At 44.4% G+C, this 16,517-nt stretch overlaps 1 protein-coding gene across 2 annotated transcripts in view; it reads left to right on the plus strand.

Moving 5' to 3' along the window:
- The first annotated feature begins 3,882 nt into the window (after positions 1–3,882).
- The window catches only part of KL (klotho), a 48,822-nt gene continuing 36,187 nt past the window's right edge, over positions 3,883–16,517 (plus strand). Inside the window, exon 1 of one of the 2 annotated variants that reach the window (XM_074330034.2) lies at positions 3,883–4,798. In XM_074330034.2, the coding sequence (XP_074186135.2) occupies positions 3,989–4,798 (810 nt within the window). In that variant the 5' untranslated portion in view covers positions 3,883–3,988. The remainder of the gene's footprint in view (positions 4,799–16,517) is intronic. The other variant, XM_019736428.3, reaches the window with a different exon arrangement.

Raw genomic sequence — 16,517 nt, forward strand, 5'->3', positions numbered from 1 at the left:
ACATATGTCAGCACTTAAACTACTGCTCAGCGACATAGTTTTGTGTTCTATTTCTTGTTGTAGCATCAGATCTACCTGAAGTTTTAGTAGAGTAGGCTTGGGACTTGGCCTACCATAGCACGCATGCAGGGTGTCAAATATGGCACTGTCAGGACCATTTCTCTTTCTTGTGCTCAGAGATGTTACTAATGAATCACAGCCTCCTTTAGAAGCTAGGATATGGCTTCACAGTTCTCAACAATGTGCTTCAGCCATTTCTTACCCATTCATTCATTCATTCATTCATTCATTCATTCCACAAATGTGTGTGGAATACCTATAATGTGCAAGCATTATTCTAGGTGTTGGAGATACTGCAAAGAAAAAGCCAGATTCCTATTCTCATGGAGCTTACATTCTAGCTGGGGATATAGGAAGTAAACAAGTAAACGAACAAGATAATCTGAGATAGTCATAAACTCTGTGAAGAAAATAATTCAGAGTCACTGGGGGCAACTGCTCTGAACAGAGAGGTCAAAGAACGCTGCTTTCAGAATGTGGCTGCTGCTCTAAGACCTGATGAGAAGAAGGCGGTCCTGTGAAGAGCATTCCAGAGACCGCAAACAGCCAGTCAAAGGCCCTGAGGCTGGGAGCCAGTTTGGCTTGTTCCAAAGACAGCCAGAAGGCGAGTGTGGCTGGAACAGAGTGAAGACTGGGAGAGCGGTATCAGAGGAGGGCAGGGTTGTTGGTCTATTTTATTAGACCTGCCCCGTGCCTAGAAGAGGGCTTGGAACAATGCAAACATTTGTTTAATGAGTCAGAGAAGGTCGAGGCTTTGAGGCGACATAATGATAAAACCTATTACAGACCTTTTATGGTCTGACCCCTCGCTACCCTTTCAGTCCACTATTTCCTTGCACAGACTTTTATTTTTTTAAACCACAAAAACACTGTGAACACTGTTTTCCTCCATGTTTTGCTTCCCTATTATCCTTGCCTCCAGGTCTCCTTGCAGCGTCTACTCTTTAAACCCCAAATATTGTCACCTCTGTTCCATGAAACTTTGCTAGCATCCTCAAAACAAGACAATTTCTCCTTCCCCTGAATTCTTCTAACAGCTGTCACACGTGTCATGTGTTAATGTTTAATATAATAAACAAAAAGACTTACTTGTTGTCAACTTTGTTGATCCCCTTTCTCTAATCCAGCATTATCTTTGAGGGCAGGGGTTGTTGTCTAAGTCTTCAGCTCTCCACGGTGGCTTTGCTCATGCCGTTGCTCAGAGCGCTGCTGCTGACATATCAGTAACTCCCCTCAAGGCTGAATGACTGTGGCTGGTGAGCTGAATGCCCGTGAGGTTGGTGTTGTGTGTGGGCCCATGTGGGTCAGTGAGCCTTCTTCTGTTACCTTGGCCAAGGAGGGCTCTGGGGAACCCCAGGAGCACACAGGACAAGAAACGGTCAGAAGGGACAGGATGAGGATGAAGGAATGTGTCAGCTTGATGACCCCCTTTAGGTTGTTGCAAATCATCATCACGACAAAAGTCAGTAAGTAAATTTAAAAGTTTCCTTTTCTTCAATGTACCAATAACTTCACATTCAAAGCACAACAAAGAATAAAACTCTTATTTGTGGGAGGACAAAGCATTGAATGAAATCCACATTTTAGATGTTCAAAGGTGGCTGTGAAAGGTAAGAACTGAACAAATGAGAAGCAGCAGTAGCAGTTAGTCACACTTCAGGAATCCCAGAACATAATAACCATGAACAGAACCTTGATAAACATTGAGTTCTGGAAAGAAAGTTTAATTATCATGTAATTGTCATCACTGGGTTAAATACACGATCACCTGGGAACATCCCTGCAAATGCTGAAAGCTTTGATGTCCAGCTTAGGGGATATAGCACTTTACAGCCCCCTCAGAGAGAGATGAACTTTAAACGGGAAGAATTTAGTAAACTTGGTCTTTCTTTTTAATAACTGCTCTACAAAATAACTTTTAGAAACGTATTGTTGGTTAAACAAAAGTAGCAATAGATACAATCTGCCCTGAGGAAACAGACCATACAGACATCACTAAGTGAACACTTAGCCAACACTATTTTCTGTGATACCCAGGAAGCATTTCTAATTGAAACTTAACAAGTTACAGTGCGGCAAACACTCCAGTCTCTAGCTCTAGAAGGGAAATGTGATCCTGTATGCAGGCGGAGAAGCCTTTTAATTTAGCTGAAAGAGTGTGACTATGCAGTTGAGTAGTGTAATTTTTTTAATTGCTGAAGTGTCATTGTTTTTTTTTTTTTATTTCACATCTAATGGAAAATGTAAATGCCACATGCAACAGAATAGCAAAAAGTCTTATTCCAGTCTGCTTGGCTTGGTTTTACTAATCATGATAATACATGCTAGCTGGCGTTGGGACTATTTAATAAAATACTGAAATAAATGTGTTGTGGTTACATTTTAAGGGAATTAATAAAAGTACCTTCATCTGTAATACTTAAAACTTTACTGATTTTAAATTTATATAAAACAGCGCAGGGATGCTCACGGGATGAGAATGGCTGTACCTCTGTGAGGACCTTCATCATTCAACACAGGTTGGCAGAAGCAAACCCTATTGAAAAGGGAGGTAAAGATGTTAGCAAGATCTTACATTTGTCGGGGCTTTTCATGTTTCAGTCATCTGTGTGCATATCTTTTTTTTTTTTTTCCTTTGGGCTTCACAAGCTTCTAAGGTGTCAGGGCAGACATGGCTATTTCCACTGGATCGATCAGGATCCTAAGGTTTGTCCTGGCCAAGATCACAAAGGGGGAGCCCAGGCTTCACATATACACATATTGGGATGGACACTGTGTCCGGACGACTTCTGTCAAAAGGGCTCTTTGGCAACTAGAAAAACATCACGACTCTATTTTGTTGCAGAGGGAGAGGTTGCTTGGGCTAAATCCCTCCTCCCCTTTCTCTTCACAGCTCAGGTGACATTTGTGAGACGCAGAGCCTTTTGGCTCCAGCACAGCTGTGTGTACAACTTCACACAGATAAGTTACTTGGCAAGCTAGAGGTGAAAGCTAAAACACATGATTATTCCTAAAAATGAATGAAAAACGGTAATAAATGTGAATGACGGTCACTCAAAGTGGAAACGTTGGTGTTTTGTGTTTTCTTCCCTTTTTCTTTTTAGAAGAACAATCAACAACTGTCACTTGAAGCTCACCTAGTCAGTCTGCAAGATCTAATTAAAGAGCAAGCCCTGGTTTGAAATGGTTAAAAGATAACAATAAGAGGGAGAGGAAAGAAAGTTCTGAGGCAACCCATGCATCTTCCCCGACTGGGGCCTGCAGGACCGCCATCCAGCCCTGAGCGAGTGACTGACTCTCCGCAAGCATTGTATCCACAGACTTGAAGGAAAATCCGCCTCCAGCCCTCTTGCGACATTCAAAGTTCCGACCTAGCTCTCCCACCTTGCCTTCAGCCAATTCCTAGTAGGCTCTAGTCATGTCAGTCTAACGCTTTTCTCGGCCTCCCAGTGCGAGTAAAGAGAAAGCAGGTGCTTCCCGCTTGCGGACCCGCGAGGCCGGGCAAAGACCCCCGCCAGACTCGGGGAAAGTTGGTTGGCCGCCTTCCCTCCTGGACCCACGCCGGCTCCGTGCCTTCCTCCAGGAGCGCGCGGATGGGGAAGAGAAGGCGGCGCGCAGAGAAGTTGGGGCGCCCAAACATCCTCCTCGCTCCTGGGCGCAGCGAGGAACAGGTGTTTTTTCCTCCGACGTCCAGGAGGGGCGCCTGCTGCCCCTTGACCGCGGTCGCGCCCCCTTCCCCGGCACCTGCTCGCCCTTTGCGCTCGGGTTCCCCCATTCCAGGGCGGGGGAGGCGCCGGCTCGCAGGTAATTATTGCCCGCGGGCCCGCGGGGGAAGCGGGGGTGGGCGAGCCGGAGGGGGGCGGGCTGCGCGGCGGGGAGCGGGCATAAAGGGGCGGCGCGGGGCCCCGGCGCCCCGCTCCAGCGCAGCATGCCCGCTCGCGCCCCGCCGCGCCGCCCGCGGCCGCCGCTGCTGCCGCTGCTGCTGCTGTTGGCCCTGGGTGGCTGTCGCCTGCGCGCCGAGCCCGGCGACGGTGCGCAGACCTGGGCCCGCTTCGCGCGCTCTCCGGCCCCCGAGGCCGCGGGCCTTCTCCACGACACCTTCCCCGACGGCTTCCTCTGGGCCGTGGGCACCGCCGCCTACCAGACGGAGGGAGGCTGGAGGCAGCACGGCAAGGGCGCGTCCATCTGGGACACATTCACCCACCACCCCCCGACGCCCGCAGGCGACCCCCTGGTAGCCGGCCTACCGTCGGGCGCCCCGACGCCGTCCCCGCTTGCCACCGGGGATGTGGCCAGCGATAGCTACAACAACGTCTTCCGCGACACAGAGGGGCTGCGGGAGCTCGGGGTCACCCACTACCGCTTCTCCATCTCGTGGGCGCGGGTGCTCCCCAATGGCAGCGCCGGAGCCCCCAACCGTGAGGGGCTGCGCTACTACCGACGCCTGCTGGAGCGGCTGCGGGAGCTCGGCGTGCAGCCCGTGGTCACCCTGTACCACTGGGACCTGCCCCAGCACCTGCAGGACACTTACGGCGGCTGGGCCAACCGCGCCTTGGCCGACCACTTCAGGGACTACGCTGAGCTCTGCTTCCGCCACTTCGGCGGCCAGGTCAAGTACTGGATCACCATCGACAACCCCTACGTGGTGGCCTGGCACGGTTACGCCACCGGGCGCCTAGCCCCCGGCGTCCGGGGCAGCGCACAGCTCGGGTACCTGGTGGCGCACAACCTCCTCCTGGTGAGTTCGAGGGGCCAGGCAGAGGGCCACGCCGGGGACGGGGCCTCTGGAGACGCCAGGGCAAGAGGGGTGCCCGAGCCTTCTGCTCAAACGAGGCTCCATATGAACCGTTTTGTGAGCGCACTCACCTAGGATTTGCACAGGGGGTAGTGACTGAGCAGTTCGGGCTTCCTTTGGAGCCCATTTGTCAGAAAGAAATTGAATAGGTTTCTCCCGTGAGAAAAAAAAGGAGCTCCTTTCTCTGGGTGTAGAGGAATCCCTAGAGGTAAGGTGGGAGGATTTACTAGTAGCTTTGGGGAGAATGAAGATGGTGGATGAAAGAAACAAGCTTGTTCTGCAGCTGCCCAGACAGCGTTTCTCTCAGCTGGAGTTTGTGGAGGTGGCAGGAATTCAGAGTTAATCCAATAAGATCTGTCTTGCTTGTGATGCAAGGTCACACTGCAGCAAATGCAAACGTGTCAAAATCCCATCTCCTGGAGAGCAGGTTTAAACTGTCTTTGCAAGTTCTTTCCATTCAACCTTACTTGTCAGGGGTGTGAAGACCCCCCAAAGTACTCTTAAAGCTAGCCATGAAAATACATACACAACTACAGGGGGATATAGACTGTGTCCTGCAACAACTGTATTTCCATGATGCTCTCTCCACTTGGCAGGATTCCTCTTGACAAAATGGATTTTAAGACCCTTGTACAAAAAGCTTAATAAATTTTGACAGCAGGAAGTGTTGATATGCCACGATAAAGTTGTCTCCCAAATAATCCTCCTTTTCCTCCTTTACTTAGTGTTCAAGATTAGGTCCCATTGATTTGAGGATTCTTTTACAGTGATGCCAGTTGTTGGTTCACTTTGTACAGAGTTTTGTATATATAGCAAGAGAATATTTTATGTATAAGTGTGAACATTTTAATAAAAGTGTTTAAGTGTTTTTGGAACTGTAGTTTGGTGACTTGTCGGCCTATTGCAAGACCTATTTTTAAATTTAGAATTAAGCCACATATTTTGAACAAATTCAAGACAAAGACCACTTCTACATACTTTTAATTGAAGCCATAGATAACTGAGGTAGAACAGTATTGGGTTATGGAGTTGATTCGGTGCTCGGAGCTGCCAGTAATGTTGTAATAATTGCTGAATAGATTGTCAGCTCCACAAAACCACAGATCATAAAAGAATGTTAGGGTTTTTTGGGAAAAATGCAATTTTAGTGATTTCATATTGCTGTATATATTTTAATTAAGGTACTTTAGAGCAATGTAATAAACTTTTTCATTCTTGCCATCCTTTTAAGGAATCAAAAGACCCTAAGCACCACCTGTTTATGGTTGGCGGTAGAAAAACTATTGGGAAGAACTGGCCCCCTCTTTTGAAGACAACATAAGCAAATTTCAGTTCATACCAGGAAAAAAAAAAAATGAGAGAGAGAGAGAAAGAGAGAGAGAGAGAGAGAGAGAGAGAGAGAGAGAGAGAGATATTCATGGACCAGCTGGAGGACCTAGTAGACCATTTCTGCAAAATCACTACTTTAGATTTAAATCACACGAGTTATATTTTTAGAGTGCATGTAATAAACTCTGCATGTATACAAAAGGCGTCACTTGCTATTTTAGTGACTTACATGATCACTTTATTTATAAGGTGAGGAATGGGGACAGCAGGAGTGTTCTGATGGTTTAAATAGTCAACATGCTTTTGATTCTTGTGTCCACTCTCCGCCCTCTGATTAACTTTTCAGTTACATTTCTGTACCCTTACACAAACAAATTGGCCAAACACTGACCATTCTTCCCAGAAATGTAGTGGACTTTGTGTTCATAAGACATTAGTGACAGGTGAACACTTGGTTTTCCTGATGCTGTAAACAAAATGCTAGTTGCTGTAAAATATTAATTTTGCTTTCAAATTTCTTTTGTTTGGAATTTAGTCATTTTTGTATCTTATGAAGCAACGTGTCATTCATTGTCAAAGACAATATCTTAATTTTTTTCATGAGATATTTTCATTCTGTTTTCTATGTTCTTTCTTGGTGTATGTGTTGGGGGATTGTGGGGGAAGTTTTAATCTTATTGGAAAAGATAAAATATATCTTGCAAGTTTTGTTAATAGAACATTTTCACTGGGCCTTGGATATTGCTGTTGGGGGCCAATGAGTCCCCAGCATATTCATTTGCATTTGGGGATCTGATGCTGGTGAAGGATAAAGCTGGCCACCACCCCTCCCCTGCCCCATTCTGTGCCTCCAATAATTTGAAAGTGGGCTAAGGAGACCTCCTGGGGACACTGGAAATTTGAGGCTCCCCCCTCCCACCCCCAATCCCCTCCCCAGAGATTTAAGTATCATTGATGACCTGGAGGACCAAGGCAGGCCAAACAAAAATGCAGGATGAATAATGGGGGCCTAAGCTCAGAATGGAGGTCTCTGTTCTTTTGTGGGTTTCCAGTATTGGGATAAACCTTGACAAAAATTGTGTGTGTGTGTGTGTGTGTGTGTGTGTGTGAGAGAGAGAGAGAGAGAGAGAGAGAGAGAGAGAGAGAGAGAGAGAGAGAGAGAAAGAACTAAAAGAAGGATTTCCCTGCAGAGCTGAGAGCCTGACCTTTGCTCATCTGAATGTAACCAGAAGGAGAACACACCTTCTTTCTCTGAATGGAAGAGGGACTGCTGTGCCTTCATAGCTCCTGAAAGCCAGTCCTTGATGTCCCCTGAAAAATTAGCACTGAGGCCCGCAGTTGGGAGTCCAGCCCCAGTGACGTCTCTGAGTTTTTGTTCTGCCCATGGGTTTCTGGGAGGACAGGACTGAGATGAAGATACGTTTCGGCCTCCCAAGTAGTCTTGCCAGTGTTTGTACAGGGAACCTGTGGAAAAGACAACTTTCACTTAGGGAGGTGGGGCCAGGAGATTCTATTTTAGGCACCTATGTACAGGACAAACATGAAGTACTGAGCAGGCTACGTGGTCACTCACTGCTCATGCCTTAGCTGATCTGTCTGCAGCATTTGTCCAGCTGTTCTCTCTTAACGCACCTCCTCAACTTGGCTTCCAGAACCCCACTCTTTCTTGCTTCTCCACTCAGCTCACTGGTGATTCCTTCTCAGGCTCCTTTGCTTATTCCTCCTCACTTTGCCAAATACTGGCGTGCCCAGGCCTTCCTCTAGGGGCCTCTTCTCTAGATTTACTCCAAGTGATCTCTTTGAATACTCTCTACATCTTGATGCCTCCAAATTTTGAGTGGCCAGCCAGAACTTCTGCCCTGGGCTCTAGACATGGATAGACAACTGCCTTCTCCACTTAGAGGTCACATTTAACACTTTCGAAAGCAAACTCCTGTTTTCCTACCTCCATTATGGCAACTTTACTCTTTGGTTGAGTTGGTTGAGTCCTGAACCTTACTCCTCCCTCTTTCTCACAGCTTATTTTCAATCCATCAACAAATCCTACAGCTCCACCTACCTTCAAAATATATCCAGAATCCAACTACTTCTCCCCGTATTTACCGCTACAGGTCCAAGCCCCCATCGCATCCTGCCTGGATAATTGGAATAGCTTCCTCATGACTCTTGGTTTCTCCCCTCACTCCCCCTGTGTGCCGTGATGGATAGTCTCAAGGACATCCTTAGGTGTGAGCAAGGTAAAGTCCTTTGTGTATTCAAACACCTTTTCTTCAAGAACCAGCTAATTTGCTCCCTTTGGCCCCATACCTGAATGCCATCTCTTCCTTCTGTGGAATCCCATAATGCTTCATTCTGACGTCTCCTGCCACACTCCTCCCTTTATTTAACCATCTGCCTTCTTGCACCACTCCACTTGCCAGGCAATTTCTTAAGTGAGGAAGCCATGTTCACTTCATCTACCCCCAAAAGGCCACCTTGTCCTTGGCAGGTGCTCAGTAAATGGCTTCTGGCTATTTAATAGCCTGACTCCACCTTTATAAACTGATGCTCCTAAGATTTGTTCCCTTTGTCAATCTTTCTACCCGCTTCCGATGGGACAGGAAGTACCAAATCCTAACCAGATAGAAAGGTCAGTAAACATAATGGGGCAGAATCTGACATATTGGGTAAAAAATTTAAGGTTCATCATCAAATTTATGGCTCTTTTTAAAACATTTCCAAACCGTTGAAAACTATTTATAGTCACTAGGCAACACTGTGGAGAAGTTTTCAGAATGGGAGGTAGGGAAAGTTTCTTGGTTGGCTGTGGAAACATGTATTTGTTGTCGGTTTGAATTTTCATTCCCCAAGTAATAGTGGAGGCAATTTATTTACTAGGTACATGCTCAAATTATATATACTATGTACTTCGGGAATCACTATACCAACTTTCCTCTCATTAAAATGTATTTGGTACATGGATGGAATAATAAACTGGGTTGGAAGTTAATGTATTTTATGGAATACTACTGAATTCAATTGTGTGTTTAAACAGAAATGTTAAAATACCTCCCAAAGAGCTTGACTCACTCCTTGAATATCTGTTTGAACACAGTGTTTTTTGAAGGTTATAGTCAAGTCCAAGGAAAAGAATAGGAAAAGAACTAATAAAATTACTTTAAAATCGTAGCATTGTTTAACAATGTGATTTATTTTGAGTTGCAGAGGAAAAATACAATCCAGTAAGCATTCAAATAATGTCAGTGTGTACTTCTTAAATACAAAGTGAATGAATACACAACTGTGCTACCTGGATTTGTGGTTAGTCATGGCTTTCGCTCATACATATCTTCTGAGTTACCTTAATTTTTCAAACAATAGAATTGCTCTAAGCCAGAATTTTATTATAATTAATATGTACAACGAATATTATCTGTTTTTTCAACGAATGTTATCTTTTTAAGGCATTAAGGAAATTTTAGCTGTAGAAGGAGAATAAAATACATATCTATTGGGAGGACAAGACATAGAGTGAGTGAATAAAAATACATAGTTACTGAGTCCTCCAAGCTCAAATCTTCTCAGAAAACTCCAAAGTTACACTTGCAATCTATGCTTAAACAGATAAGCATAATCTGCTTTTCATATACTTTATCTTGATGTATTTGGGTACAGAATTAATCTGAAGGATCATAGCTCTTCTCCCCTCTATCTTGGGATAAATGCTTGTTTATCCTGCAAAGACTTGAGTCAAATACTTCCATTTTGTGATAACAACAGGCAGAGTGGATCATTTACTCGTTTGTGACTCCTTGAGGTCAGAGATTGTATGTCATTTATTTTAAAATTTTTAGTGCTTATCTCAGCCCTTGGCACAGTGGAAATATTCAATGTAATTTCAAATGAATGAACAAATGTAGTTGTAAAATAATCTCTACTTGTTTTAATATGTCCTTTTTCCTTCTTGTAAACTGGACAGAGTCTGCCTTCTCACACAGTATCTGGGAAGGAGTTTTAAAGAGTGAGGAAGAACAGGGGAAACACTTCCTGCCTAGATAGGTATATGACCTTTGTGCATTTCCAGGGCAAGTAATTTTGCACTTCCCTCCAGTGCACAGGGAAAGAGGGGAAGGGGAAGGTGGCCTTGTACATGCCTGACCTGAAGGCTGCCCCAGCCCTTCCGTCCACACCCTATAGGCAGCACTCAGTCATGTGGTGTAAGGAGCCGGGGGATTATTGTCTGCTGTGGAGCCCTGTATTGGCAAATAATTCTATTATGTTGAAATCAAGTGGGAACCGATCATTCAGGACAACTGACCATCTCTGCCATTCTGCCTACCTCCCAGATAATTTAAGAGTTAAAACAAAATCATATATGGCAATTGTTTTGAAAACATTGGCCTACAAAGGAAAGGTATGAATTTACTGTTAATAATAACAATAAAAGCAAAAGTACTTGAGAAACAGTCCTCTCGAGCTATTTAGAAGAAAGATTAGACAAATACTTTAGAAACTGTTGACTCACTTAACTCTTCATGTGCAGCATTCAGTGGGATGAAGTCTTTGCAATTATTTCAACAACACTTGACCAAATGGTTTCAAATCATTTTGAAACAAACTATTTCTGCACACAGCTTGATGTTTAAAAGAAGTATAGTGAAGTCTATGACTGATATAATTTGATATATTGACTAAACTGAAGATAAATATTTAGTGACCTTCCATGGCTCCAGTTCAAATATATATATATATATATTTATCAATAATGTTATTGTTTGAAGTATGAATGTCAGAACATCATCCATGAACCAGCATCATTATAGGTTGATAAAATACTCAAAATAAACTGGAAGCAGTGATGTACATTAAGCTAAAATATAATGGTGAAGCAAACATTTCCATGTCTATAGTGCAGTTTTGTTTTGTAATTAGAATGGTGGAATTAGAAGGGACCAGGGAAACTCCAGGTCAAATTTCTTCTCAGGACAAAATCCTTGCAGTGACCGTCCAGGGTTCCTCCAGCTTCTGCTCCACTATTTGCAGCAAGAACTCGGTTCCTCTCAAGTGGCCCACTTGGTTTTATCTTTTATATTGGACAGAAACCTGCCTCTGTATAGGACTCACCCTTGGTTGTCTCTTTGCCTTTCTAAATCTCAAAGACTAAAACAAATTTTTTTTTAAGTTTTTATTAAAATATAGCTAATATACAATATTATATTAGTTTCAGGTGTACATAATAGTTATTCAACAGTACCCACTTAGCACTATACAAAGTTATTACCACATTATTGATTATACTCCCTATGGGTGACAGATGGGAGGGGAGTTGAGGGCAAAATGAAAATGGTGAAGGGATTAAGAAATACAAATTGGGGGTGGCTGGATGGCTCAGTTGGTTAGAGCGGGAGCTCTGAACAACAGCGTTGCCGGTTCGATTCCCACATGGGCCAGTGAGCTGCGGCCTCCACAACTAGACTGAAGGACAACGACTTGGAGTTGATGGGCCCTGGAGAAACACACCGTTCCCCAATATTCCCCAATAAAAAAAAAAATTAAAAAAGCCTAAAAAAAAAAAAATACAAATTGGTAGTTACAAAATAGTCATGGGCATGTAAAGAATAGAGAATATAATCAATAACATGGTAATAACTATATATAGTGCCAAGTGGGTACTAGTCAGGGGGATCAATTTTAAATTATATAACTGTCTAACCACTATGCTGTACCCCTGAAATTAATATAAAATAATATTGAATGCCAACTCTAACAAATTGCTTTTTGATGAGACAGTTTTTCAAATATCTTCTGAAAAGGCCACTGTGTTCAGGTATGTTGTTGAATTGTGAGAATGCAAATGTCACCCTTGAGAGGCCTCTTTATATTCTGACACTTGAGGCTAAAATTGGGAGGAAGATGGAAAATTCGACCTTTCTATCTCCCCAGGGGGGTGGGTCATGCTCTTCCAGGAACCAAGCAGTCTCTAGGTGTCTGTGGGACCTGACTGTGTCCCATCATCCTGACAGGGCTGAGGGCGGGTGTGATGACTGAGGACGAGGGGCCCCAGGTTTCTGGGCTCTGTACCCTGCAGAGAATCCAGACTCCTGGCTCCCCAGGAGCATTTAGAGGTTCTTTCCAGAGGGTGCAGGGGGTGGCTCCAAAACCACAGCAGAAGTGGGGGGCAGGGAATGCATGTCGCTTTTGGGGAAGCTCCCCATCCTCCCCCCTTGACACCCCCTTCTCTTTGGATTTCTCATCACGTGGTCCTCTCCCTCCAACCTTTCCCCTCTTGGTGACTCGAGTCCTTCCACGGTGTCTGGAGTTTCCTCAAGGTCAGGCCTTCCTGCAGGCTCTGCAGAGGTGGGGGCAATGGTGGGAGGGGTCTGTCAATCTGGGCTCAGGTACATCCTCCCTGATATTATCTGAGCTCAAACGTAACTCTTAGTGTAGTTATTTCCTTACTCAAACACACTGTTTGGGCTTCATGAGAGATCCCACATCCTCCTATTTCCCTAATGTGGCCAGTTCCCTGGTTGCTTTCTCCCCTCCATGGCCAGGTTACATTGCAAAGCCACTGACACTGACAGAGGACAAAAGGATTGTCTCTGGGTCTGCAGGCTTATCCCAGCTCTGGAAGGCGCTGTGGTTTTGGGTGGTGGATCTCACATTGTCAGCAAAAGAGAGACAAGGTTAAACCCCTGTCCTCATGTCACTTAGAGATTAGTAGGGGAGGGATAACCATCATACAACTACTTTAAAATGTGGACGTGCCTTATGAGACATGAGTTTCAGGAACAGTGGGGGCCCCCAAAAAAAGGGATGGGTCAGAGTTTTGGGAGTTAGTGGGGTGGTGGGAGCAGTCAGGGGAAACTGGTGATTAGTTTAGGGGCTGACAAACTTTTTCTGGAAAGGACTGGGTGTTAGGCTTCAAGGGTCCTATAGAGTCATTGCAACTGCTCAGTTCTGTGGGGGCAGCGAGAAAACAGCCGCAGGCCAAACGTGGATGCGTAGGCAGGGCTGTGTTTTGGTGAAACTTCATTTGCAGAAACAGGTGGTGGGCCCGACTGTTGGGCTGCTGTGCAGGCACCCACCTGCCTCGGGAAGGGTGACATGGAGTTCCAGGGGACGGAGTGCTGTCAGGACGGCAACAACGTGGCAGCTCACACCGTGGGATCAGTCCTTGGAACGGCTGAGATGTCAGGCAGGAGAGGGGGAAAGACCAGAAGCTGGAGAAGTCGGCCTGGAATTTGTCAAGGCCTCTCTCTCCAAACGACGTGCGAGCACCTTTTCGCTGCCCCAGGTGTTTAGCGCACATTTCTCGTCCTGGCCTGACTGGTGTGACTGCAGTGCAAGACTGCATTAGCCGTGTTGGCTGTCACCTGCCTGCAGCCTCGGATTAGTGTGGAGTCAGCTAAAACATCTCAGGCTTTTAACATTTTCCCCATGTGAGTGGCGGTTAAGCCAGACTTCCCCTGTCATCTCCTTTTGTTGTTTATTTTTGAACTTTGAATCTTATAAATTTCATCTCCAATGTGCCAAGATAAGAGGAGGGTTCCAACAGATGGTGGGCAACTATTAAAAATTGGAAATAACCTAAGTATATTAAGGGGGTCAGTTTTTCTTTCTGTACAAACGTACAGTGGAATAGTGTTTGGCTATTAAAATGTCTGTGTACGGTGATTAAAAAGTCAGTTGTACATGGTATGTTGTTAAGAGAAAGACACCGGTTATATTACGCTTCTTCCACATTTCTGCGTTAGAAACCAGTGTGAGTACATGGTGAGCACTTACTGTCCTTCAGCTGTGCTGGGCTCTCTCTACCTCCTGTCCTTCCCGCCAGGTCCCTTCCCTGACATGCCCAAGCCTAAGTTTGATATTCCTGCTTTCTGTTCCCATAAAATCCCATCCTACCCCTCTTAGTGAATTTATTGAAATGATTTGTTTGTTTGTCTTCCCCCAACAGCCTCAGCTTTAAGATGCCAGAGCCGTGTTTGTCTTGCTTTCCATTCTGTACCCATAGCTTTGAGGGCCTGGAGAAAGGGAGCATGCAGGCATTTTTTGGATGACGCCACCCCCACCCCCCAACCCCCTGCACAGAGATAAAAGGAAAATGTTAACAGTGAGTTGTTTCTGGATGGTGGGATTAAAAGTGATTTTTTTCTTTCTGTTTATTGGTTTTCTATTTTTTCTATAAGCAAAATGTATTGTTTTTGTGATAGGAAATAGTAAATAGTGTTTCTGAGAAAAGATGACAGATTGACTTTGCCCATCTATGAGGGAGGGCGAAGAAGGGAGGAAAAGAGAAAAGAAAGGAAGGGGGAGGAAGAAAGAGCCACAGGGTGGAGAGAGCAGAGTATAAGCAACATTTTGGAAGCTGAAAAGCAGATGGACAGGTTATTGACTTAGCAGACCTGAGAAAGCTGACCGCTAAGTTGGCAGCAGGAGAAGCCAAGGACCAGTCCTACGACTGCAGAATCTTTGAGAGGCTCGGAGAGTAGCAAGACCAGGTACCCTGGATCTGGAGGGGAAGGGAGTATGAAATGAGGAGAATTGGTTGAAAGCTGTTTAAGAAACAACTAGGTTTCTAGAACCCTTCCCCAAATCCTCACTGCTGGGTATCTGCCCCCTCTCCACGCAGAGAGAAAACCGGAAGTTAATTTTTTTGGAGAGTATAAAATGGAAGTTGTCTGGACCGAGGAACGCCAGGCACATCTGAGGGCATGAACACCATATTGAAAGTAAGGATTAAGTAAACATGCAACTGAAAGCGGAGGACCTCCCCACCGAAGCTCGCACCAGCCCTCTTCTCTCACCAGGCTCTAAGAATGGTGGCAGTGTGACATTTACTGTCCAGGCAGGGACTGGAAGAGTCCTTTCTAGGGAAACTGATGAACTCCTGAGGAAACACCTAAGATGCTGAGGCTGGAGGTTCCACAACAAATAAAGACAGATGACTCTCCAGTGAAACTCAAAGCCAACTGACCCCACCCATATGCTCAGACCTTCCAGTCAGGTGTTTTGTTTCTCATTTTTAAATATGAGCAGATAATCAAGGATCAATAGACATCCGAGAAAAGCTCTAACGTGAAAGATTGAGACCCACACAAATAAATAGCACAAAAAGCAACTTGGAGGAAACAGAGGTTATGCAGAGAGAAAAATAAGGTTAAAAAAAAAAAAAAAGCTAACCCAGTCAAAAGGTACAAATTTCCAGTTATAAAATTAATAAGTCATGGGATGTAATGTATAGTATGGTGACATGGTTAATAATTTTGTATTGTGTGTTTTGAAAATTGCTAAGAGACTAGATCCTGAAAGTTCTAATCACAAGAAAAAAATTCATAGCTATGGTGATGGATGTTCACTAGACTTATTGTGGCTCACATTTCACAATATACACACGTATTGAATCATGTTGTACTTTTGAAACTAATAAATGCTTTGTGTCAATATGTCAATAAAAATAAATTTAAAAAACTAGTAAATGTTTATAGAGATAAGAAAATATTATCTAGAAAATAAGAATAGATGGTATAACAAAGTAGGGGGAAAGGACACTTGGAAGTTAAATACATTATAGTAGAAATGAAAAAAATAATAGAAGCTTTGGGAAGGAAGGTGATAAAATCTAAATATAGAACAAGAAGGCAAAGGAATGGAAAATAGTTTAAAAAAAAAAGAATGTAAGAAAATGTAGTGGACCAGCCAGAGGTCCACATACAAATAACAGGAGTTCCAGAAAGAGAGAATGGGGGATACAGTAGAGTATTATGCCAGTGACTCCCTTGAGCCATTCCTCTTAGTATTCATGCCCTGAGTATGTGCTCCCCACACAGACTGTGGGCTTGACCATGTGACTTGTTGTGTTCAATGGACACATCACAGTAGCAAGTATGATGCAAGTAGCAAGGAACCTACTTGATAAGTACATTCACATTTGGAACGTTCTTCCCAGATCACTCCATCTTACAAACCAGCTTCAGTACATGGGCTAAATTACTGAAAGGTGAGAGGCCATGTGGATAGAGATTTCAAAGGATCAAAGACTATCTTGGACATTCTTGCCCCAACTGAGACCCCAGCTGAATGTAGCATATGAGTGACTTCTTCAAAATTATATGGAGTAAAAGAACTGCCCAGCTAAGCCCAGTTTACCCTCAAAGTCAAGAGAAATGATAAATCTTTGTTATTTCAGTCCCCCAAATTTCCATATAGAACTCAAAGTACTGAGGGAAATCAATACAGAACGTATTGTAGGGTCCTTCTTCTTAGGGACTCGACCACCTCTTTAGCCATCTATAACCTCTTTGGGTTACAGATCTGAAAATTGGCTACATGGGAACTGAACAAGGGATCA

This window comes from Rhinolophus sinicus, chromosome 16, assembly GCF_057876585.1.
Source record: "Rhinolophus sinicus isolate RSI-liver-muscle chromosome 16, RSI-T2T, whole genome shotgun sequence".
Lineage (NCBI taxonomy): Eukaryota > Metazoa > Chordata > Mammalia > Chiroptera > Rhinolophidae > Rhinolophus > Rhinolophus sinicus.